At 35.5% G+C, this 25,208-nt stretch overlaps 1 protein-coding gene across 4 annotated transcripts in view; it reads right to left on the bottom strand.

Moving 5' to 3' along the window:
• LOC136033608 (D-aspartate oxidase-like) overlaps positions 1-24,856 on the bottom strand; it is a 207,600-nt gene extending 182,744 nt beyond the window's left edge. For 2 of the 4 annotated variants that reach the window (XM_065714394.1, XM_065714398.1), the window contains exon 1: positions 5,492-5,524. In XM_065714394.1, coding sequence (XP_065570466.1) covers positions 5,492-5,509 — 18 coding nt within the window. In that variant the 5' untranslated portion in view covers positions 5,510-5,524. Of the gene's footprint in view, positions 1-5,491; positions 5,525-15,238; positions 15,316-24,701 lie in introns of those variants that run through there. The other 2 variants (XM_065714396.1, XM_065714397.1) reach the window with 2 other exon arrangements.
• Positions 24,857-25,208: the final 352 nt, after the last annotated feature.

Here is a 25,208-nt window from a genome sequence, read left to right as displayed (position 1 = left end):
ATATACTTCAGAAGGGCTCCGGAAAAACGGATCAATTGAAATAAGCCTACCAGAAAGATATGAATCAAACCAAGAATAAGCGTTTGATCTTATACCAATGCGATCTTTTCCAAAGAAGAATCCGATGAGTCAAGGAATCAAAAGCTTTACGAACATCCAAAAATAAAGCTGCCGGGACATGACCAGAATCTATTGCCGAATGAATGAAATTCGATAAAGCTGCGCAAGCATGCTCTGTAGAGTGACTCGCTCGGAATCCAAACTGGAAATCATGCAAAAAATCCTTTGCATTCAGAAAACTAAGATGCCTGGATAGCATAGCCTTCTCAAAGATTTTGCTGAAAGCAGATAGGAGAGAAATTGGCCTATAACTAGCAGGATCACTCCGAGAACCACCTTTATAGAGTACTATAACCTTAGCTCGCTTGAGAGATTCAGGAAAAATACCTTTCTCGAAAGACAGATTGACGAGCTTAGTCAGTGGTGACAGAATAGCAGGCAGAATTGCACGGATAACCCTTGTAGGAATTTTGTCTGGTCCTGAAGAGGATGATCCTTTAAGAGCATTCACGATACGAGCTACCTCAAATTAAGAAAAAGAATTCAAGACCATCAACTTCATACATGAGGGTCCAAGAAAGGCTCGGAAATCGCAACGAGATTCCTATATTAGCAAAATAAGAGGTAAGCTCTAGCTGAACATCTGCATCTCCTTGGACGGTTTTACCATCGATTATCAGCATTGATGGAACTGGAGGCAGAAGGGGAGTAGGTCTAAGAACTGAATTAATCAAATACCATGTCTTCCTAACATCCTTCCCACATTCAGAAAATTTCCTATGATAAAACTGAGACTTTGCCTTCCGACAGAGAGAATTAAATATACTCCTATAGGCCTTGAATCGTTCGTGATGAGCTAAAGATGGTGAAGCCTTGTAAAGCTTCCACAAATAATTTTTCCTTTTCCAGCTTTTATGGAGACCTGAAGTCATCCATAGATTCAGTGGTGCTATCCTTTTCGAAGTATGGGGCGCTGGACCCCGCTTGCAAATCTCCAGGATTCCTTCTTTAACTAAATCATAAAAGGAATCAAAAGAGTGGTTAAAATCTTAATCAGAAACCAAACTGTCCCATGTTACATCAGCCAGACGAGAATTAAGTAGACTTAGCTCAGTATCACCATAACGGAAAAATGGGAGATTAGATGGTGATGCTATACGCTGCGCTTGATCAGCACTCTTATATCGGGAAATAGCGGGAAAATGATCAGAAATATCACTAATCAGCACCAAATTATCTAAGACATCTAGTGACGAAAAAATATTATCGATAAGAGACGCTTGTATTTCAGTAACTCGGGTTGGTATACAAACTGAAGGTAGAGTTCCTGAAGAGGGCATCATTGACAAAAAATCAATAGTTGAAGCAGAATTTTCATCCAGCAGGTTGAGGTTAAAATCACCCATAAGAATTAGTTTATAGCTGAGTCCAAAACTTCTTCCATAATTTTCAAAAACGAAGGAATAGATCTACTGGGGGACCTATAAACCAAACCCACAACTAAATACTTAAGCATTGATTTAATCTCAATAAATAGGGATTCAAATATTCCTTCCTCATTTCTGCTCAAATCGTTTCGGACATTATATGCAAGACGATCAGCAATATAAGGCATAAGGCCACCTCTCGCCATCTGTTTCCTATTTGGCCTCTCTATCCTATATCCTGGAATATCTAAAAGGATATCCTTTTTTGAATCCAGAAAAGTTTCACATAATCCTATAACATCAGGAGTTCCATCACAAACGATCCGTTTCAGGTCATCAAAAGACGAGCAGAGTCCCTGAATGTTAAGATGAAACACAGAGAAAATATCATCTCATTTAGAGGAGGCAAAACCATTTAATTGCGAAACATACTTACTTTTAAAAGCCGAGTTAGAATCAATATTCTTGAGATTTCTACTTCCAATTGGATTATTAATTATATTTTCAATATCTTAAGGATTATTTTTTAAATCAAGTAAACGATCCCCCAAAGAGTTGATACCAGGCTGGCCACTAACAGAAATCGTCGATTTACTCATGGTGGATGGCAGTTCCACCCCACGACCAAGCCCACCAGACCACAGGTATAAGGAAAAAATATAAGGAAAGAAGAGTAAAAAATAATATATTCAAGGTATGGATAAATAATGATAATAAAATCAAGGTAAGTATAAATAAGAAAAAAGAGGGAAAGAGAAGAAAAAAGAAAAGGAAAAACTAAGAAATAAACAAATAATCAGCACTGGTAATATAAACCATTCATTCATAATCATAATAATAAAATCACCCAAACCACTATCATGCACTGACCTCACGCCAAGGAGTACTCCTCCCCCATGCCTCTCCCATTGAAAAGTAAAAGCACTAAAACTCACAGTAAATGGGTCTGTTCTAATACTATACTGTTGGTGCAAAAAAAAACAAATAGCAATGCAAAAAAAAGACGCAATATTTGTTGAAGCAGAAGATACCATTATATAAGTCACTATTACTATTTTTATTGCATCGGACCAAACTAACTCAACAAATAATTCAAGCAATACTTTTTTCTTATCAAAACACAAAAAGTGTCCGGGCTTCCACAAACTCCCTAAACAAAAAAAGAAAAAAAATTATTCAGTCATGTAATCCAGTCCATAGAATTGCCCCGGCCATTTCCTTGCCTTCGCTGTCGTTGCGTTTGAATCAGGCTACTAATATCTGGTGGGATTTCATCAAACAAAAACATTTCCACTGGCCCTTCCTTAAGGCGACGAATACATAGAGATGGTGGCATGGGTCTCGCAATCCAAGTTTCAAAACCTGTTTTTTCACGAATACTGGTTCGGATAGTCCTGTGGTGGTGCAGTGGGTTTGACCTTAGCTTGGTAATACGGGACCAGAGATCGAATCATGCTGCAGTAATGCACTGCAGGGTTGACGCAGTGACCTTAGCAGTCAAGAAGCGTCGTTAATCTGATACAATACAATACTGGTTCGGATAGCTAAAAGTTTCTTTCGAACTTCTCGAACAGACGGGGGAGAATCATCGGATAAAAAAACATTTTGATTGGACATGATAGTTTTTCCACGAAGATTTCGAGCCTGTTTTAGAACTGCCACTTTCAGCTCCCTGTTCTCCATGATAACCTTTATCAGCTTTTTTTCAGGCTTAACATTAGCTATCGCGTATTTGGATACCTCATGGATTCCAAGGAATGACGAAATTATACTATCGAAAATCGCCTTAGCGTTTACAGAATCAATCGCTGTCACGTTCCATGCTAGAATTAAACAAAAAAAACTAGCTTTTTAACTGAAAGTAAGGAGCGACATTAAAACTTAAAACGAACAGAAATTAATCCTTATGTGGAATGGGTTTTCCCCTCCGCATTCCCTCACTCTTTACGCTAAAGTTTTTAATTGCTTTAAAAATTAGAATTGTAGCAAAGAGTCAAACTATACCGTAAAGAGCGAGGGATTGCGGAGGGGAAAACCCATTTCACATACGGAGTAATTTCTGTTCGTTTTAAGTTTTAATGTCGCTCCTTACTTTCAGTTAAAAAACTAGTTTTTTTTATTTAATTTCTGAACGTTTTTGAATTAATACATGTTTGATTTTGGCTCTCCGCACATTTGCATACTAATTCTCTTTTTGGCTAAATGGCTTTCTCTTAATTTTGATCAGACGATTTTGAGAAATAAGGAGTGGGGAAGGAGGCGCAGTTGCCCTCCAATTTTTCGGTTACTTAAAAAGGCAACTAGAACTTTTAATTTTTAACGAACGTTTTTATTAGTAAAAAATATACGTAACTTAAGAATTAACTTACGTAAAAAACTTTTAATACCTTATATTTTTATTATGTATATGAGGGGATTCGTCCCCTCGTTAATACCTCACTCTTTATACTAAATCTTAAGTTTTGTCCCAGTTCTTTAAGAATGACCCCTGAATCAGAAAGGCCGTAGAATAAGTAGTTGAAATTACTAGAAATACTTTAGCATAAAGAGCGATGTATTTATCTCCTCCCAAATACCTTGCTCTTTATGCTAAAGTATTTTTAGAACCGCTCATATGCTTAATAATCTCTGTTCGTTTTAAGTTTTAATGCTACTCCTTACTTTCAATTGAAAAAACTTTTTCATGTTTATTTTTTCAATGTTTTTTTTATAGTAATGCTAGAAAATCATGCGCCCTTTTAATTGAGTTTCTCTTCCCCCATGACATATTCCTCCAAGGAAAGATACTCCCACATAGCCCCCTCCCCTCAACCCAACCCCCCAAACCAAAAGAATCCCCCTGAAAACGTCTGTACATTCCCCAATAACCATTACTGTATGTATACACTGGCCAAAGTTTGTAACTTGCAGCCCCTCCCCCAGGGACTGTGGGGGAGTAAGTCATCCCCAAAGACATAGTTATTATGGTTTTCGACTATGCGGAACAAAATGGTTATCTCAAAATTTGATCCGTCGACTTTGGGAAAAACATGAGCGTGGGAGGGGGCCTAGGTGCCCTCCAATTTTTTTGGTCGCTTAGAAAGGGCACTAGAACTTTTCATTTCCATTAGAACAAGCACTCTTGCGACATTCTAGGACCGCTTGGTCGATACGATGACCCCTGGGAAAAAAAACAAAAAACAAATAAACACGCACCCGTGATCTGTCTTCTGGCAAAAAATACGAAATTCCACATTTTTGTATATAGGAGCTTGAAATTTTTGCTATAGGGTTCTCTTATACGCTGAATGCGATGGTGTGATTTTCATTAAGATTCTATGACTTTTAGGGGGTGTTTCTCCCTATTTTTCAAAATAAGGTAAATTTTCTCAGGCTCGTAACTTTTGGTGACGAAGATTAAATTTGATGAAACTTATATATTTAAAATCAGCATGAAAATCTGATTCTTTTGATGTATCTTTTAGCCGATTCCGATTTTTAGACTTTCGTTTACTATTGAGCCGGGTCGCTCCTTACTACAGTTCGTTACCACGAACTGTTTGATATTTTTATCAGTTTCTTTACTTTCCAACTTCATCATTGTATGCTTTAGGCTAGATAACTGCGATTTAAGTAAAGAATTTTCATCAACCAGCACAGAAATGTGGCTCTTCAAATCATTGGTTTCTACCTCAAGGTTGATCACTTTAGGCTTAATACCTTCCACCTCCAATTTCGATTCCAATACAGATTCTTCGATCTTAGAAATCCTTTGATCTAATCCTTTATAATTAACATTCAGCTCATTTAACGTAGTTGAATTTTCTTTAACAGTCTGTAAAACTAGACTCAAACTATCAGCTAGTGATTTCAATGAGATTCCTTCCATAGGACTGGATGCGAGAAAAACTCGTCAGATTTTTCCTTCTTCCTCTTTCCTCCCATTATACAAAATAGTAATTGAACTCCAAGAAAAAATAGACTGTAGAAATATACTACCACATAAAACTCCTTTAATTACTCACTTTGCGTACTATTGGCATCTGAATCTATCCAAAAAATTTCGACAGTAAATTAACCTTGCTGAACACTAAATGAATGGTCCGACGCAATAATCAAAACTTTGTGAGAGTAAATCCGGTTTAAGATGGTCACTGAATGAATGCTATACGTGAACTGAAACGCTAAAGTTTTTTACTGTTTTAAAAAGTAGAGTTAAGAGAAAGAGTCAAACTTTAGCGTAAAGAGTGGGGCGTTGAGGAGGAAGCAGCCCTTTCATATACGAAGTAATTTCTGTTCGTTTTAAGTTTTAATGTTGCTCCTTACTTCCCGTTAAAAAAACTTGTTTTATTTTATTTAATTATATGAAAACACGAGGAAAATAAAACCAACTCGCCTCTCAGATGCTAGACAAAGTGAAGGGAAGTTGCGATAAGAGAAAATACAGATAGAGAAGGAACAGACTCAAGAAAAGAAATAAGACGATATAATGACAGAAACAATCAAAGTAGACCCAGTAGCAGGAGCAGTAGAAGCTCAATGTCGAGCAGGGGGTCACGAAAAAGTAGTCATGTAAATTTCATGGAGGAAGAAAGAATAAGCACAGAGAAGAGAAGGAAGATAGGAAAGAAAGAGAGAATAGCTAAAGAGCAGAAAGCTGAGAATATTAGAATAGATAGAGAGTAGAAAAAGGAGGCTAATAGAATAGCCAGAGAAAAAAGGGAAGAGACAGAAAGAATAGCCAGAGAACAAAAGGAGGAGAAAGATAGAGAGGAAAGAGAGAGTGATAGGATAGCCAAAGAAAAAAGGACGAGGCAGATAGAGAGGAAAGAAAATGCTTAATGGAAATGATCGTTGGGAGAAAATCCCAAGAGCCTTAGAGACTGTGTACAGTAGATTTGATGCATGCAATAACCCTTTAAACAATGAAAGAAAACGAAGCTGTACATTATACCCATGCAATTTTGAAAAAACGGCAGAATCAAACGGATGGCCGAGAGAAAACGGATGGCCGATGCACTATTCAAGAGATTTTGAAAGATTAAAACAAGCCATTTTTGAAAAGTTTCAACTCTCCCCCTTACACTTTCAAAGAATGTTTAGAAGCGATAGAAAGTGAGACAACGAAACTTACAAAGAATAGGGGTATAAACTGAAAGATATTTTGTGTTTAAAATGGCTGGAGCTAGAGAAATATAGAATGTTAGAAGACCCAGAAGAGATAAAATAAAAGATGACGGAAGTGATAGAAAAAACGGTAATGGAACAGTTTTTGGAAATACCCAGAGAGAACTGAGAATATATTTAAAAGAAAAGAACCTGAAAACAAGCGAAGAAATGGCGGAACTCGCGAAAAGGTTGACCGAAATAAGAAAGGAAGCTGAGGACATAAATATATTTCAATGTAAAGAGTATAATACAAATAGGCACTATAACACAGAGCAAAAAATGCATTTTAGCACAAATAAAGAGAAGTAACTTGCTACAACTGTGGTACTATAGGGCATTTTGTAAGAAAGTCCCCCAGTTAAGATGATCAAAAACCGCATAAAACGACAGCCTGGGCCATGGCCCATAACAACGAAAAAATTACGCGTTTGCCGAGTTTCATAAAATATACAAAAAAATGAACGGGAAATTAGTTGAAATGGCAATTGATTCTTGCATTGACCAAACGTATGTGCGAACTGAGCTAATTTATAGAAAGGAGATGGACCATAAAAATAAGATTCAAACATTATGTTATTATGGAGATAAGCACCCATACCCGTCTGCTTGGGTTAAAATAGAAATTGCAGAGAAGGACGGTGCAGTCCAGAGAAAAACGATGAAAGTAGACTTAGTACCTACTCTTGCAGTAGATGTTTTGGTAGGAGGAGACTTTGGGGATATCGGAAATCTCATAGCCTTAAAAGCAACTTCTTTAACGGTGGGAGATGCAGAAGTGGCTAGGCCACACAACACTGAAAATAAAACGCGCAAAACTGATTTTTCGGGAAAATTTTCAGAAAACAGAAAACTTCATAATACTTTTACGGAAAAACATGCCACTTCGTTGACTATGCGGGAAGGCGGACCGGCCCATAAAACAAAATGGGAGGCTAAGCCACCCTGTCAAAAAACGAAATGTTTGACACTCTAGTTCAAAATGTTGATAATCCAAAAAATAAGCTGCCAAAGTAGCTAGACCACATAATAAGAAAATAAAACGTTTGAAAGTGGATTTTTCGGGGAATTTTCAGAAAATAGTAAACTTCAAAACATATGTAACGAATACAAAAAACACACAAGTGCATACTATGCACTTGTGCATAATATAAAAAACTAGATGTCGGAATTCAATTCCCATTTGATAACGAATTATTTGTTTCCGCAGTAAAAGTAAAGACGCCTAAAAGTGAGAAGAAAGATACAAAGCAAAACTACAACTGAAAAATTTAATTCTCATTTAGCGACGAGTTAGTTCTTACTTCAAAAGAAAACAAAAATAAAAAAAAAGAATAGAAATATCAAAAGGAACTACAATAAATAAATGAGGTCATAGATCGTGGACACTGGAGTCCAATCCAAATTTAGTGATGATCTATTATTTTGCACGTTTGACAAAGTTGAGAAAAGTCAAAAGGAAAAAGAAATGCAAAAAAAAGACAAAATGTGCGGATTCAGCCAGCAGTGGCGAAAGAAAAACAATTGGGAGAATTACAAAATGGCGAGAACAAAACAGAGCTTAGGGGGACAAAGAGGTCCAAGATCCATGGGGAATAAAACAAGACTATAACAGAACAATGGAACCTAAGAAAAAGGACACTATGGTCCCAATAAAAGTTGAATATGAGCTATTTCGCGGATCAAAGAAATGGGAGGAAAGTAAGGAAGAAATAAGAGACACAAAAAAGAGACATGATTTACAAATTTAGCCTGCGTTTGTGGAGAATAAAATTTCCGGGAATTAAAAAAGAAATTTGGGAGAAACTAAGAGGTCCAACACCCATTGAGAAAAAAACAAGATGATCATAAAATAGAGGTGAACAACCTACGATGGGCTATGGAAAAGTTGGGAGATAGTGAATGTTGGGTTGGAATGGAAGGGCTTGGGAAGGAATCTGAGATGAGTCTTATCAACTCTAAGGAAGATTTAATCTCTTTTGGGGGAGTATCCCCTTTGGGGAGCTATGAATGATGAACTTTTTGCTCAACAGACAGCTGGTTGGCCAGTTGTGACCCTGTTACCATGATTTTGCTTCTCTGATCTGGAGTCCTTGGGGGATACACTCTCCTGGTCACTTTATATTTCACACAAACCTTTGGCCAGTAACCCAATTCATAGTTTTAACTCTTAATGGGAATTGACAGTTATTTCCAGCAAACTTTATTCAGGGAGCAACGTATCCAATTTCGTCTCCAGTTGGTATCACTGCACATTCTTCATTTGATTATCCCAGGGAAGGGGACCCAGAATGAGTTGATTAATGCTTTGCTCAAACTTTTGGGCGTTTTCTCAGTACCTCAGTATGTTCTCAGTATGTTTTGGTTAACCGTATTTCTTCCTCTACTTTTCCTGTATTGAAAGGTGTCCCATAAGGCTCTGTGCGTGGACCACTTTTGTTTCTAATTTACATTAATGATCTTGTTGATGGTCTTCATACCCATATTCACCCTGTTCTTTTTGCTGATGACGGTAACTTTTTCATTGCTGCAGTGGACCTGCCATCTGCCACTTCTATAGCTCAAGGTCTTCTTGATAAAGTAGAGGATTGGTGCTGGTCAAATGGTATGGCTCTTAACAGCCGAAAGAATGCCATTGTCAACTTCAGGACCCCTTACCGTATGCGAGACGTACAGGAGCCAATCACCTTGACTTTTGGGAACAATATTATACCACAAGCTACTATGGTGAAATTTCTTGGTGTGTATCTTGACTGTTTTCTTTCTTTTAAACCACATACAACTCACACCTGTTCCTTAATCCTTGCCAGTCTTCAATGTTGTACCGGATTAACTCATTTCTTCCTCCTGATATTATGATTTCTATTTATTATGTTTTTATTTCCTTACCTTTCTTATTGCTGCTCTGTCTGGGGTAATACGAATAAATCTCTTCTCTGCTCACTTCAAAGAGCCCAAAATACGGCAGTGAAGGCTACTTTTCTTCTCCCTCGGCTTTACCCTTCCTCTGATCTTTATAATGATACTGGAATAGCTCCGCTGGATCATATTATAGGTAAAAGTACTCTTTATTTTGCGCATTTTGCTTTTCTAGGTACTCTCCCACCGCCCCTACAGCAGTTTTTCTCACGGACAGGCTCAAGTAGGTACTTTTCTTCATTACGTAATTCTTCTCGACGATTTATTTTAACAAAACGATCTTCTACAGCAGCCCAGAGGTCTCCAGTATATCAATCAATTCTATTATGGAACTCCATCCCTTCGGATGTTCCTCTTTTCTTTCTGCAAAGCCATTATTTCGTCGGGTCTTTCCAATTCAATAATTTTTCTCTCTCTTTATTAATCCTTTCCTAATTTGTATGTCTCTTCTCTTCTTTTAAAAATCATTTTCAGCTATATGTTAAATCTCCTTCTAAATCTTCTATCTGTTAAATATCCTATCTGTTCAATGTCCTTGTCTTGTTCCAGTGGATTTTTTTTGTATATATTTTATAATAGTGTTTTATTCTTGTTCTCTGTGGTCAATTACAAGCAAAGCTTCTTGGGCCTAGTAACCGCTTTACTTTTGTAATAGTTTTTTCTTTTAGTATCAATAAATTGATTGATTGATTGATTTTCCCTGTACCCCTATTGTTTCCATAGGCCTTTGCATTTTTGGCCTTGGATTATTTCAAATTATGCCAAGGGGCAATTCGCGTTTTAGTTTAGATGTGGTGTTGTTTCCACCAATGGAGAGTAAGAAGCTATTTCAGCCAATTTTTCATGACTGGCATCATCAAACATGCCAGAACCCGATTCTACGCTCCCTCAGATCTAAATTCGTGAGGGAAAGAATTTTTTTTTAGTCATGCTAAGCATGATTATTTTCTGCTAATCTGGTGACTTCAATTTTCAAAACCTCATGCAGATGCTCATACAATCAAGACCATGATGGTTCTGCAGCAGAGATGTATGGATGGCGACAGATCCAGAGCCAAGCGATGGAAGCAGTAGCACCAAAACAGAGGAAGAAAGAAGAAAAATGGATTTTATAAAGTTGAAGTTCAGTGTTTAGGTTTGTAAGGGTCGACCAGTGTAGCGTTTGTGTGGTCATTTATCTTATGGGAGGAGGTGTTGAGGTTTCACCCCTGTTTCTTTTCTTTTTCAGATAAATGACCTAATTACGTTTCCATAATTACAGTTGCTTAGATTTGCCATAAGTATAATGTTCAATGATAAGTTAAAGTCTCATTGCTAAGTTATAGTTCTTTTGCAAAGCTTGCAAGCTATATTCTATTTTGGTCTTTCTGTCTTGGGCCATTGAAAGATAATATTATTCAAAAGAAGCCAGGGTTTTGAACTTTAATTTAGTGGATTGGCCAGGGCCAATCTAAGGTCCACCCCTACAGAAAGCGCTTTTGTAAAGAAGTGGCGTTTTCTTTTTTAGTCTACATTGAGACCCTGTTTAGGGAGTCTATTTTTTTTAGAGTTGATATATTTGTGTGTTTTGTCAAATGACCATTGAAAGACTACAAGTAAGCTATTTTCTACAGCCATGTGATATTATTTTTCCAGGAACCCACACAGGATAGGAAAAGAGTTCGCGAGAAATACTGTCACTAGTATATCGACAAAGGAGCCTGTTTACCCGCCAAAGAGATAGCTAGAGATATTAGTGGTGACCCAGGTTGGGTGCCTCCTTGGCCTGTTTGATTGTTCAATAATGTTACCATACCCTGGAACAGGATATACTGTAAAAGGGTACTAACTTGTTCTGTGTTTACAGTACAATAGTGGTAATTGCGAGGCATTCCATTACAATACTTGAAACCAGTGAGACTTTCCTCTCCAGTAAGTAGTGCAGCATGATTTCTGAGTCCCTTTCCAATAGGGACTCATTTGATTGAAAATTCAAGTGCCATATTAAGAGTCAAAAGTGACCAGATGGCAACTAGTCGCCCTCCCCCACGCCCTTTTTTCCCCAAAAACATCTAATCAAAATTTTGAAATAGAAATTTTGTTCAAAATAGTTCAAAGGTCGACTAACTATGCTTCCAGGATTGAAAAAAATACAGCCCAGAGGCAAGCGTTTTAAGTTATGCAAGTTGCATATTGCTATCAAATAAAGGATTCATGGAAAGAGTGGTCATATAAACTTTGGAGGACACTGATTTAACTGGAAATCGACAGTTCTAGTTCCCCACTTAAGATTCCAAGGAGATCAGAGGGCAACCAGTCCATCTCCAGGCACTCTTTTTCTACAAATGGATCTGATCAAAATTCTGAAATAACCATTTTGTCCATAATAGTCTGTAGGCAATATAACTATGCTTCAAGGGTTGAAAGCACCCCGTCCCCAGGGCAAGGGATTTAAGTTATGCTAGTTGCCGATTACTAACACACAAGTTTTTTATGGAAGAGGTGGTTGTATAAAATTTGGAGAGGGTTCTTCCAACTGCAAATCAGAAGTTCTAGGACCCATTTCAGAAATCAGACGTTCAAGAGTCATAAGTGATCAGAGGGTAATCAGCCCCCCTCCCCACATCCCTTTTCCCAAATGAATCTGATCAAATTTTGCCCTTCTAAATTTCAATTTATAGACTTAGCTTAATAGAGGTAAAATGTATATCCAAGCAACAATGACTGATGAGTGACTTAGCGCATCAAGCCTAAAAATTTAGAAGGATTAAAAAGATTGTACTTTTTCAGTTTAATTATTATCAGAATGTCCAAAAATAAAAGTCATGAGGTTCTAAATAAGAAATTTTGCAACTCAATACAAGTCAGAAGATTGTTGCATGAAGCACATTGATGCAAAGTGAAGGTCCTGCAAAAAAAAGCCAATTTAACTTCGAAAAGTTGGGTTTTGTGGTAAAGCAGAAATTTTTACCTGTTATTATGCTTTTCTATTTGTCAATAGGCATAAGAAGAGCATTGACAAATAGAAAAATAGAATAAATAATACAAATTACTTAAACAATACTGTGACCCACTAATTTGACTAATTTGACTTGTTTTAAACCAACATAATTAAGCCAAAATAAAATATATAAGTAAATAAAACTACAAATGTGATTCTAACCCTGAGATGTCAATTTAAACAAATTTTGGCTCTTTTTCACTTTATTTTTGCACTAAACCTGGAATCTAGTGGAGTCAGTCTTTCAAAATGGAAATTGTTCAATATTCTTTTGGTCTCTTCAGCCCTTCCCAAACTCTTAGTAAAAATATGTCAAACAAATCAGACATGTAGTTTAGTCTTACCCCCCCCCCCTTTTTTTTCAATGAAGCCTCTATACTGTGGGATAAGGTTTCAATGTGATTTTTCAGAGAATTTACAATTTGTCATTGAATCTGAAGCTATAAAGCAGAATCAAGAAGCTCCATAACAATTATTATGCTGCTGTAAACTTAAACTTGAATTGCTAAGAAGTTGCACCAAGAAGTAAACATAGGCTTAGGACAGAAATTTATATTTATAAAACACTGAATGGCAAATTTAGCCTAAATATCTCACTTTACACAGCTTCCATTGCTGCTAAAGTATTTACCAACTTTGCTTTTTATCTGGTTGTCAGGGTCTTAAATCACCAATCATCTTTACTTAACTCATTGCACACTACTGATAAAGAAAACGAATAAATTCTCTTATTCCAACATTTACTTTATCAATGAGACCCTTGGATGTAACATCTAAATTCAATATAGACTTTATGTAGGCTGAAGTTTTGCATAGGATAAAATTTTAGCTTTTATTGAATGAAGCATAAATAAAGGCATATTCATAAAAAATCATACATGCTTGAAACAGTCAAAGAGGCCACCAAGGTCTAAAAGGGGAAAAAGAAAGAACAGGGGGGAATTATCCATATTTACCTGTAGCAATTATGCATATGCTAATGCATAATTTCCTTTAGTAATAAGACAAGGCTTTGTGATTACTTTAAAGTAGTTTCCAGAATCTCCTTCAAATGTCCCAGGCCTTAACTATTACTTAGTAGCTTTTCTATATTGTCTTGGGCTATATCTAGCATCACTATATAGTCTTGGGCTATACCTGGTATCATTGTAGGGAGGGGCTAGGATATGATTTTGAAGGCAGTGATAGCTATGCTTAGAAAGAGCAGTTATATAGTATATTTTTTTTTTGGCAACAAAGGTAAAGTTTCATAGGTGTTTTCTATCTTGGAAAGTAGTTTAGCAAAATATACTTTTGGCCCTGGATTCATTCCAGAAATTTTCATTCACATGAATCAATTGTTTTCTAAGATAGTAAGAAGTCCCAAAAAAATATAATTTTATTTACACTCTTTTCAACTATAAAATTTGCTTATTTAACAATGCATCCCCCCTTAATGGCCCAAGATATTGCCCTAAGTTAACTAAAGAAAAAGCTACTAATGAGATTCTCATTTTATAATATGCAGCACATTCTAATTAACCAGATAATCCTGATTACTCCCATTGTTTTCCACAATTTTAAACTACTTATAAATACTGTAATACACCTTCTCCTTCTAAAGAAGAAGACAACATTTTTTAACAGATCCAAATGCTTTTTCAATAAGACAATGGTGCTTACAAGCTAAGAATAAAAATATGCTGCCCAGTTAATAAACATAAGATCCATCAAGTAATGAAAACAATAGAGAAATATTTTGTACTAGTGTACAGACAGGCCTACTCAATAGAAAACACCATAATATTCTGAAAACAATTTTGAAAATCCTAAAATACTAGCTTATATCATTTCTTGCTTATATCACTATACTTTACTTTACCCCTATTTATCCCCTAATTTGCAAGCACATTGTCCAAATTATCCATTTTCCACATATTTTTCCACTTCTTGATTTGTTAACCTTGTTTCTTTGTTGATAAATCTATTTGAACAAGATTATTTTAAATGATCGATTATCTTATAAATTTCATTATTTTATAAAATCGATTATTTAACAAAAGATTATTTTAGATTATTTTAAATCTATTTCAGTTGATAATGACATGTGGCAAAATTCATCAAGCATATATAATTCAGGCTGTTCATTTACGCACTACAGGAGATAAGGGTAAAGTAAAGTGCACTTATTTTAGGAATTATATAAGTAAATGTTCTAGGACTTTTCAAATTGTTTTCAGGATTTATAGTGTTTCCTTTTGAGTGTTCCTAATTGTACACTAATACCAGATATATCATTCTGGGCTGTATCTGTTACCCTCAGGGGAAGGGGAGTGTAACATCAAAAAGCAGATATGATATTTGAGAAGAGCATCAAACAGAAACTCCCATGGTAACCCCTAATAATATTTTTGGATTGGAGTGTTTCAACCAGAAGAGCTGTAACTCTACAAGGTTACCTTGCTCCTTTTTCTATCTCATCTGATAAGTTTATTGGTTCCCCCCCCCCCTTTGTTTACAGGCCTAGCCTAGGACTTAGACTAAATAAAGCAAGAAAGACCAGCATTATTCTTTGGTGCTAAAGTGCTTTTGTTTTTCTGTAATTTTCTTTCTTTTTTTTTATGTAACTCTACTCTTCTGTTATAAGTGGATAAAAATAAAAATAAAATATGCAGAAAAACAGATGAACCACAGACTGTTACAACTTCAATTAATAATCACTTTTTACTGTTGATTTAGATTGCAGCTGACCCTATTGACCAGCTTCAACTATTCATTATTCTCATTGTGTAATTTTAAAAAGTATTGCTGGATTCAACAGAGTTTACACTTGCTCTCAGAACAGTCAAGACATCAAAATCACCAAAGTTTTTTTTCAAAAGTTCTTCCAGAGCAATGCTTCAGGTGAAGCAGTCTTCAGGTGAGCACTTTGATTCCTTCTTCCCACTGCTGTGTTTGGGTTGAGAAAGTCTGAGTTAGACTGTAGTGTGGTAGCTCTACAATAGTGCTCAGAGTGCTTTATTGTAGTCCTAATACAATAAACTGTCACCTTGAATCTGAACAGTATATTGCTAATATTATCAAGACTCTTGCAACCAACATGTGGTGATTCTTGGTGACTTCAATCTTCCCAATTATGATTGGGTTGATGGTTCTGGTTTTTCAGCCAAAGCCAAAGAATGTGCCTGTCTGAACATTTGCTGTTCCAAACTGTTGACCAACCTAAACAGTACAGAGATGGTCAAACATCTAACATACTGGACCTAGTTTAGGAACCTCTTCCTAAACAACACAAACATATTGATTACAAACGTATCTCTGAGAGACTTGCTGACTTTGATTGGAATACCATAGTCACTTTGGACATCAAAGAATCTTGGCAGAAATTCAAAGCTGTTTTGCAAGTTTTTGAAAAAGCTCACACTAGAACATTTTGGAGGAAACAGGCAAAAACACTACCCTTCATGACTTATCTAACTAGCAAACTACTGAACAGGAAGAATCGAACCTAGAAACACTTAAAAAAAAGAAAACAGCTGCAAACTATCAGAAGTATCAAAAGGCAAGGAATGAGGCCATCAATTCCATCAAAAAACTGAAGAAGAGTCATGAAGAAAGGTTAGCTATAAAAAATAACCCCAAGCTGTTTTGGCAGTATACTTCTGTTAAATGTTGAAATAGACACTCTGTCCCTGATCTGACCCATCATGAACAGACAGTTTTAGACCTGGCTGTTAAAGCCATGATCCAAAATAACCAGTTTGCATCAACTTTAGCACCAGAAACTGCTAGCCAGCTCCCAACTCCTCCCTCATATACTGTTACTCAACCAATGCCACCTCTAGAGCTGACTGAGGAGTCTGTTTTGAAACAGCTTGCTTTGTTGGATGTAAATAAATCTGCAGGACCAGATGACCTCCATCCCCTTCTTTTGCATGAGCACAGAACAGAAATAGCATACACACTCTCAAAGCTCATCAGACTATGTCTTGATAGCTCAAAGCTTCCTGCAGAGTAGAAAGTGGCACATATTACCCCTATTCATAAAAGGGAAGGAAAGATTCTGCAGAAAACTACCGGCCTATTAGAATTACCTCTGTTGTTGTTAAGCTTCGTGAATGTATTGTCAACAAAGCAGTTATTGAGCATCTTGATCAGAATCATCTTCTCAACAGCTCTCAACGTGGTTTCTGAAGCAACAGATCAGTTGATACTAATCTGCTTGAATCATATGACTATATTACAAAACTACTGAGTTGGGAATCCCTGTTGACATGACCCTTCTTGATTTTCAAAAGCATTTGACAAAGTCTGTCATAAGAGACTTGAGCATAAACTACAATCTATTGGTTTGGAGGAAAAAATTCTTAAACGGATTCTAAATTTCTTGAGGAATGCAAGTGAGACTATTTGATGCAAATAACAATCCTATCCTCTCCTCCTCTCAGCTTGTTATCAGTGGGGTTCCACAGGGTAGTATGTTTGGCCCCACCATGTTCAATACTTTCATAAACAATGCTCCTATAGTGCTTAAAAGCAAAATGACACTATATGCCAATGATTCCAAGGTAATTGGTCCAGCTGGCACTCTTGAGGATACTTCCCAAATTCAGAAAGACCTTGATTTCCTTAGCATGGGGGTGAAATCTTGGCTACTCGCTTTCAATGTGTCAAAATGTTGTGTTTTACACTTTGGACACAAGAATATCAATACAACTTGCTCTCTTTACAGTTAGCACCTTTCTCCAGCGTTGAAAGAACATGACCTAGGAGTAATTGTTGATGAGCATCTTAAATTTAGCACTCATTCAAAGAAGGCAGCAGCATCAGCTAGCTCATCACTAGGGCTCATAAAAGAACATTCTCCTCCTATTCTCCTAAAATTCTTAGCCATTTGTATAAAGGACTTGTTCAGCCAAGAATGGAGACAGGTATGGTCCTTGCATCCCCCTTTTTCAAAAAAAGATGTTAAAATTCACAAAGATGTCCAGAGAAGAGCAACTAAGAGGGTGAGTGGACTGTATGAACTCCCTTACCCTACAAGGCTATGTGAGCTGAAACTCCTAACTCTGGTCTATAGAAGAACATGGGGTGATGCTGTTATGGTTCATAAACTTATTAATCCAAAGGCACTTCCTGATCTCCTTCCTCTGGCGTCTCAGGATTCTTGTACAAGGGGACATAACTTGCAGTTATCCAGGCATTTCTCCTCAAAGCAGCAATGCACCCATTTTCTGACCAACTGTGTTGCCAACCTCAGGAACAAACTACTGCCAGATACTATTGCTGCCCAAACCACAAACAGCTTTAAGAACCCTCTTCACAACAAATGGTTAACTAAAGAATGGAAGTATATTATAATATTATAGTAATTATAAAATTATACAAGGCTCTCATCAGACCTCATTTCGATTTTAGCATGTGTCTTGCTGGTCCTTCTTATCAAATAAAAAAAAACAAGTTTTTTTAAATGAAAGTAAGGAGCAACATTAAAACTTAAAACGAACAGAAATTACTCTGTATATGAAGGGGCTTTTCCTCCTCAATGGTCCGCTCTTTATGCTAAGGTTTGACTCTTTCTCTTAACTTTTTTTTAAAACAGTAAGAAACTTTAGCATAAAGAGAGGGCCGTTGTGAAGGAAAAACTCCTTTCATATATGGAGTAATTTCTGTTCGTTTTAAGTTTTAATGTTGCTCCTTACTTTCATTTAAAAAAACTTGTTTTTTTATTTAATTTCTGGACGTTTTTGAATTAATGCAGGTTTTGATCTTGGCTCTCCACACATAAATAATTAAAACCAAATTTTGATATTAATTAATTGCAATTAATCGGAAGATTTTGAGAAAAAGGAGCGAGGGAGGAGGCCTAGTTGCTCTCCAATTTTTTTATTACTTAAAAAAGCAACTAGAACTTTTACTTTTTTACAAACGTTTTATTGGTAAAAAAATATACATAACTTACGAATTAATTTACGTAACAAACTTCTATATTCGTATGTTTTTATTACGTGCATGAGGGGGTTCAACCCTCGTCGATACCTCGCTCTTTACCCTAAAGCTTAAATGTTGTCCCAATTCCTTAAGAATGACCTCTGAATCACAAAGGTCGTAGAATAAATAGTTGAAATTACTAAAAATACTTTAGCGTAAAGAGTGAGGTATAACGAGGAGGTAAACCCCTCATATGTGTAATAATTATTTGTTCGTTTTAAGTTTTAATGCTGCTCAAAAGCTTTTATATTTATTTTTTTTTAAATGATGCTAGAAAACCCTGCACCCCTTCACTGAAATTCTCTTCCCCCATGACAAGTTTCTCCATGAAAATATCCTCCCATGTAACCCCCCCTCAAATCTCCCCCCTAAACAAAAAAAAATCCCCCTGAAAACGTCTGTACACTTCCCAGTGACCATTACTATATGTAAACACAGGTCGAAGTTTGTAACTTGCAGCCCCTCCCATGGGAACTGCAGGGGAGTAAGTCTTCCCTAAAGACAAAGTTATTAGGTTTTTCGACTATGGTGAATAAAATGGCTATCTCAGAATTTTGATCCAGTGAGTTTTGGGAAAAATGAGCATGGGAGGGGGCCTAGGTGCTCCCCAATTTTTCCGGTCAGTTAAAAAGGGAAGTAGAACTTTTAGTTTCCGTTAAAATGAGCCCTCTCGCGACGTTCTAGGACCACTCAGTCGATACAATCACCACTGGAAAAAAAAAACAAAACAAAAAAACAAATAAACACGCATCCATGATCTGTCTTCTGCCAAAAAATGCAAAATTCCACATTTTTGTAGATAGGAGCTTGAAACTTTTACAATAAGGTTTTTTTGATACGCTGAATCTGATGGTGTGATTTTCGTTAAGATTGTATGACTTTTAGGGGGTGTTTCCCACTATTTTCTGAAATGAGGCAACTTTTCTCAGGCTCGTTACTTTTGATGGGTATAACTGATCTTGATAAAACTTGTATATTTAAAATCAGTATTAAAATGCGATTCTTTTGATGTAACCATTGGTATCAAAATTCCATTTTATAGAGTTTTGGTTACTATTGAGCCGGATTACACCTTACTACAGTTTGTTACCACAAACTGTTTGACAAGATGTGAGGCTCATCGAAAACGTACAGAGACGAGCAACAAAATGCACAAGAAGTCTATCATCAACCACATATGAGGACCACCTCAAGTACCTCAAACTACCTACTTTGGTTTACTGATGCTTGCGCAGCAATATGATGCTTACTTACAAGCAATCTAAATCTAAAACTCGCCAAACATTCGTTTCAAGAAGAGTCGTAAATCATTGGAATAAACTGAAAGATTCAACTTTCAGTGCTCCCTCCATCCAGTCCTTCAAAAACCAACTTGACAAAGAGTGGGAGAAGAAGCAGTGGAGGTTTGACTGGCAGTCATCAACTCAAGAGCACTACAGGTCTGGAAGACCTTAAAGCTCTCAGATGGATTAAGGTAATTAAGGTAAGGTAATAACTGGGAAGCACTTGAATCAGCAACATCAAACCACTAGTCAAGTGCATATATTAACTACATGTCATGTATTATCAACTCTGGAGTTTCTATAAGGAAAATCCTTAGATTGCTCCAAGCTGCAATCTAAGTTAATGCATTAAAAATCATAATTCCAGCTTTGCAAAACAGTATATATTAATAGTTTCATAAGAAAAGACTATTATCACAAAAAAATTGCAGAAGTCCAAATTTTGGAGTCAATAAATAAAAATACGAATACAAAACATAATGAAAAAAAACTTCACTAAAATTGCCAAAATTATAATAATCATAATGCAACCTTATTTGTTAATCAATAATTAAAACTGGAAAGTGTCATAGCAAGTTCAAAACATAAAAACTGGGCATTTAAAAAAAGGGGAGGGACCACTGATTGAATACAAAACCTCCACAGCAATAGTGCCAAATCAAACAGTTTGTGGTAACAAACTGTAGTAAGGAGCGACCTGGCTCAATAGTAAACAAAACTCTAAAAAACGGAATTTTGATGCTAAAAGATATGGATTCAAAAGAATTGGATTTTCATGCTGATTTTAAATATATAAGTTTCACCAAATTTAGTTTTTGTCATCAAAAGTTACGAGCCTGAGAAAATTTGCCTCATTTTTGAAAATAGGGGGAAACACCCCCTAAAAGTCATAGAATCTTAACAAAAATCATGCCATCGCATTCAGCGTATCAGAGAACACTGTAGCAAAAATTTCAAGCTCCTGTCTACAAAAATGTGGAATTTCGTATTTTTTGCGTGTTTATTTGTTTTTTTTTTTTTTTTCAGGGGTCATTGTATCGACCAAGTGGTCCTATAATGTTGCAAGAGGGCTCATTCTAACGGAAATGAAAAGTTCTAGTGCTCTTTTTAAGAGACCAAAAAATTGGAGGGCACCTAGGCCCCCTCCCACACTCATTTTCTTCCCAAAGTCAATGGATCAAAATTTTGAGATAGCCATTTTATTCCGCATAGTCAAAAACCATAAAAACTACGTCTTTGGGGATGCCTTAACCCCCACAGTCCCTGGGGGAGAGGCTGCAAGTTACAAACTTCGACCAGTCTTTATATACAATAATGGTTATTAAAAAGCATACAGACGTTTTCAGGGTTTTTTTTGGTTTGGGGGTGGGTTGAGGGGAGGGGGCTATGTGGGAGGATCTTTCCTTGGAGGAATATGTCACGGGGGAAGAGAAACTCAATGAAAAGGCACGGGATTTTCTAGAATTACAATAAAAAAAACAATGAAAAAATAAACATGAAAAAGTTTTTAATTGAAATTAAGGAGTAGGCTAGCATTAAAACTTAATACGAACAGAGATTATTACACATACTAGGGGTTCTAAAAATACTTTAGCACAAGGAGCGAGGTATTTAGGAGAAGATAAATACCTTGCTCTTTATGCTAAAGTATTTTTAGTAATTTAAACTATTAATTCTATGGCCTTTCTGATTCAGGGGTTATTCTTAAAGAATTGGGACAAAACTTAAGATTTCGTGTAAAGAGCCAGGTATTAACGAGGGGACAAACCCCCTCATATACATGATAAAAATATAAGAATATAAAAGTTTGTTACGTAAGTTGATTCTTAAGTTACATATGATTTTTACTAATAAAAATGTTTGTTAAAAATTATAAGTTCTAGTTGCCTTATTAAGTAACCAAAAAATTGGAGCGCAACTAGGCCTCCTTCCCCGCCCCTTATTTCTCAAAATCGTTTGATCACAACTAAGAGAAAGCCATTTAGCCAAAAAACGAATTAATATGCAAATTTCATTTTAATAATTTACATGCAGAGAGCAAAAATCAAACATGTATTAATTCAAAAACGTTCAGAAATTAAATTTAAAAAAAAATAGTTTTTTTAACTGAAAGTAAGGAGTGACATTAAAACTTAAAACAAACAGAAATTACTCCATATATGAAATAGGTTGTCCCCTCTGCAATCCCTTGCTCTTTATGCTAAGGTTTGACTCTTTGCCACAATTCTGCTTTTTAAAACAATTAAAAGCTTTAGCATAAAGAGCAAGGCATTGCAGAGGGGACAACCTATTTCATATACAGAGTAATTTCTGTTCGTTTTAAGTTTTAATGTTGCTCCTTTCTTTCACTTAAAAAAACTAGTTTTTTTATTTAATAATAAAAGAGGAGAACAAGGAGGGGAGTGATTTTTTTCTGTAATGAAGGTGACAAATTTTTTTTTGTATCCAGAAGAATAGCCTTGAAAGGGAAACTAGGAAGAAGGAGACAAGGAAACAGCCCAAAGAGGACAGAATCTAGGTGGTAAGTGTCTTTTCAAAAGGTGAGTTCCATGTGGGGTTTGTTGTTGTATATTTTTAAAGAAATGTAGGCACAACATACCTCTCCTGCACTACAGCATTTCTAACCTGGTTTTTTTATAAGAAATTATTATGGAACTTTACCTTCTTTGAAAATTATTTACAGGTTTTTGTTGTACAGATTGATATTTATCTTACTCATCCCTGGAGATGATGCCAAAATGCCTAACCTGATAAGGAAATTCAAGAAAGGGGTAAACAAAGGAAGTATACATCATTAAAAAGTGGGAAAGGGGTGTAAAATCTACTTAAGAGCTTGAAAGAGAAGATAGATGCAGTAGCTTTATGGATGATGGTTTTAACATGAATATGCCACTTTAAATTAAAAGAAATTGTGATGCCATTTAATTCCAAGGAGGACACACAAATTTCAGGAGGGACATAATTAAGAAAATGAAGGAAAATTTAAGAAAGCAAATTGGCAATATCATATGCTTAGAGGGTTTTAATCTCATGCCTGAAAACAAGGAACCTTCTGTTGTGTCATTGAGGATGCTCATTGAATTTATTTAGCAAGTTTCAACCATGCAAAGTCATCAACAAATTTTGTATCTGTCCAGAAATTGTAAATATTTATATTAATAGAGCATTCACAAAACTAAGAAACAAACTGACCTTTAGATTCAGAATTTCATCCTGAATCTAAATATGATATTTGTTTCTATTGCAAATGTAAATTCTAAATTAAACTAATTTAACCTATCCTTTCTAACCTTACCCAAATATATAGCCCATATTATTTATTTCCTATGCATTGATTGATTCTTGATTTTGTCACTATCAATTCAATTTAGGCTACAGGTAGATCAGTTTTAACAATACTGATGCTAATACAGTTATATCAGCTGTACATGAAATAAGAGAAAAAAGTACCATTGGCCATATGGATCTGTAAATGGCTTAAAACTGAATTTTACAATGAAAATGATAAATTTATAGCAAACTGTATAACTCACTTTTGCATAAAATGAATATACTACTTGATGCCTTTTTTATGCTTTTTACAAATATGACAATTGTTTCTATCTTAAATTGACATTTAAGCACTTTTTAGCTCTTAAAAATGACAAATTTTCAAAAAATTATGACAGTTCATATAACTAACTTACCAATAAAGCAAACATACCACTTGATGCCTTTTTTTATGTTCTTTATGAATATAATAGTCACTTCTACCACAAATTCAAGTTTAAGTTCTTAAAAATGACAAATTTTCAATTAAAGTACAAGTTATCTGTCATTTCCAACAAAATAATACTATGTTTTCTCTGTGCCATTTTTGACAAAATAATACTACATTTTCTCAGTGCAAAGAAGAAAACACTGTAACATTGGTAAAATTAATTTATCCAAATTAATGTTGGAAAATCAGTGCTTATGGATTATATAACATTAAAAAAATGGATTTATAATGAAACAGTAAGTTTGAGATCAATGTTTTCAAGTTTGAGACAAATGTTTTTACCCTCTTTTATACCACATATTTAGGTCATTTTTAAGAGCTCCAAAAGTGCTTAAATCTGAATTTGAGGTAGAAGTGATTATTATATTTGTAAAATAGCATAAAAAAGGCATCAAGTGGTATATTTACTTTATATAAAAGCCAGTTGTATGGTTTGCTATAATTTTACCATGAAAACAAATGTCATATTTTATTCCAGCATATAATTCTGGTTCTAGAGGTACAAGTCTGTTTCTTAGCTATCTGTATACTCTGTTAACATAAATATTTAGGCTACCTAGGAAATTCCTTAGCCAGGGTGTTAATCATGACTGAGAAAAGAAGGGGGCTTAAGAGCACTCCATTGTAGACAGGAAAGGATTGGAATAACAATTCAGTTGCTCAGCTCTGTATGGTCTACTTTAAAAGAAGGATGGAACCAAATTCAGCAAGGAGAACATAGGCTATCCTGTGATTCAACAAAACTCTCTTTGCTTACATTGAAAAAATCCTTGGGTAGGCTATATGATTGGCTTATGGTTGTTTTTTTTTTGAAAATCCATCAAGATTCCTATGTAGCAGTTTAATCCATCAATGAAATCTCCACAATGCTAATAAATTATTAGTCCTTGATATTTAGGCTACTAGCATAGGCTAATTGGAAAATCTCTCTAAAAATGTCTCTAGTCCTGTATTCAAGATACAGAAAAGTTCAAAATAACAAGTAATATTTATTTTACAACATTAAATATGAATTATCTTACTGGAGCATAATTTTAGCCTAGTAACTATCAATTGAAGTGGGGTATTTTCCCCCTCAATTTACAGCCCTAGCCTAGGACTTAAGCTAGATATACCGAGAGCACAGCCTATGGAGAAAAATCAAAATAGATTCGTACGACTTAGTTTTACAGCTTCCTCTAATAGTCTTTTTTGATTATAGGCTAATTTAGGTTCCAGATGATTCTATCACCGAGTTTCAATTAGTCACTACTCTCGTCTGGTAATTTTGAAAAATTGTACTTTATAAAATGGAAAAGTCAAAAGTGCGAATCACCGAAGTTTTTTCAAAAGTTCTTCACGAGCAATGTATTACAAAAAAAAAAACACTTTCACAAGCTTCGAAGGGCCGAATTTAAATTTCGGGGTCAATAAATAAAAACATGACAAACATAAAATAATAAAAACACAAGCAAAAAATACCATAATAAAAACTGTCAAAGTTAAAAATCATTTGTTAGGCAATAATTAAGAATTGGAAGTATTGTAGCAAGCTAAAAACGAAAAACTGGACATTAAAAAAAAACGGGGTAGACATGTGAAAAACATGCCAAATAATAAAATGGGAAACTAGAGTGATGTTTTTTTTTTCTAATGAAGGGAACAAATAATTTTTATTATCTATA

The sequence above is a fragment of the Artemia franciscana genome, chromosome 12 (genome assembly GCF_032884065.1).
Source record: "Artemia franciscana chromosome 12, ASM3288406v1, whole genome shotgun sequence".
In the NCBI taxonomy this organism is placed as follows: Eukaryota; Metazoa; Arthropoda; class Branchiopoda; order Anostraca; family Artemiidae; genus Artemia; species Artemia franciscana.
This window is presented reverse-complemented; position numbering and strand designations above follow the sequence as displayed.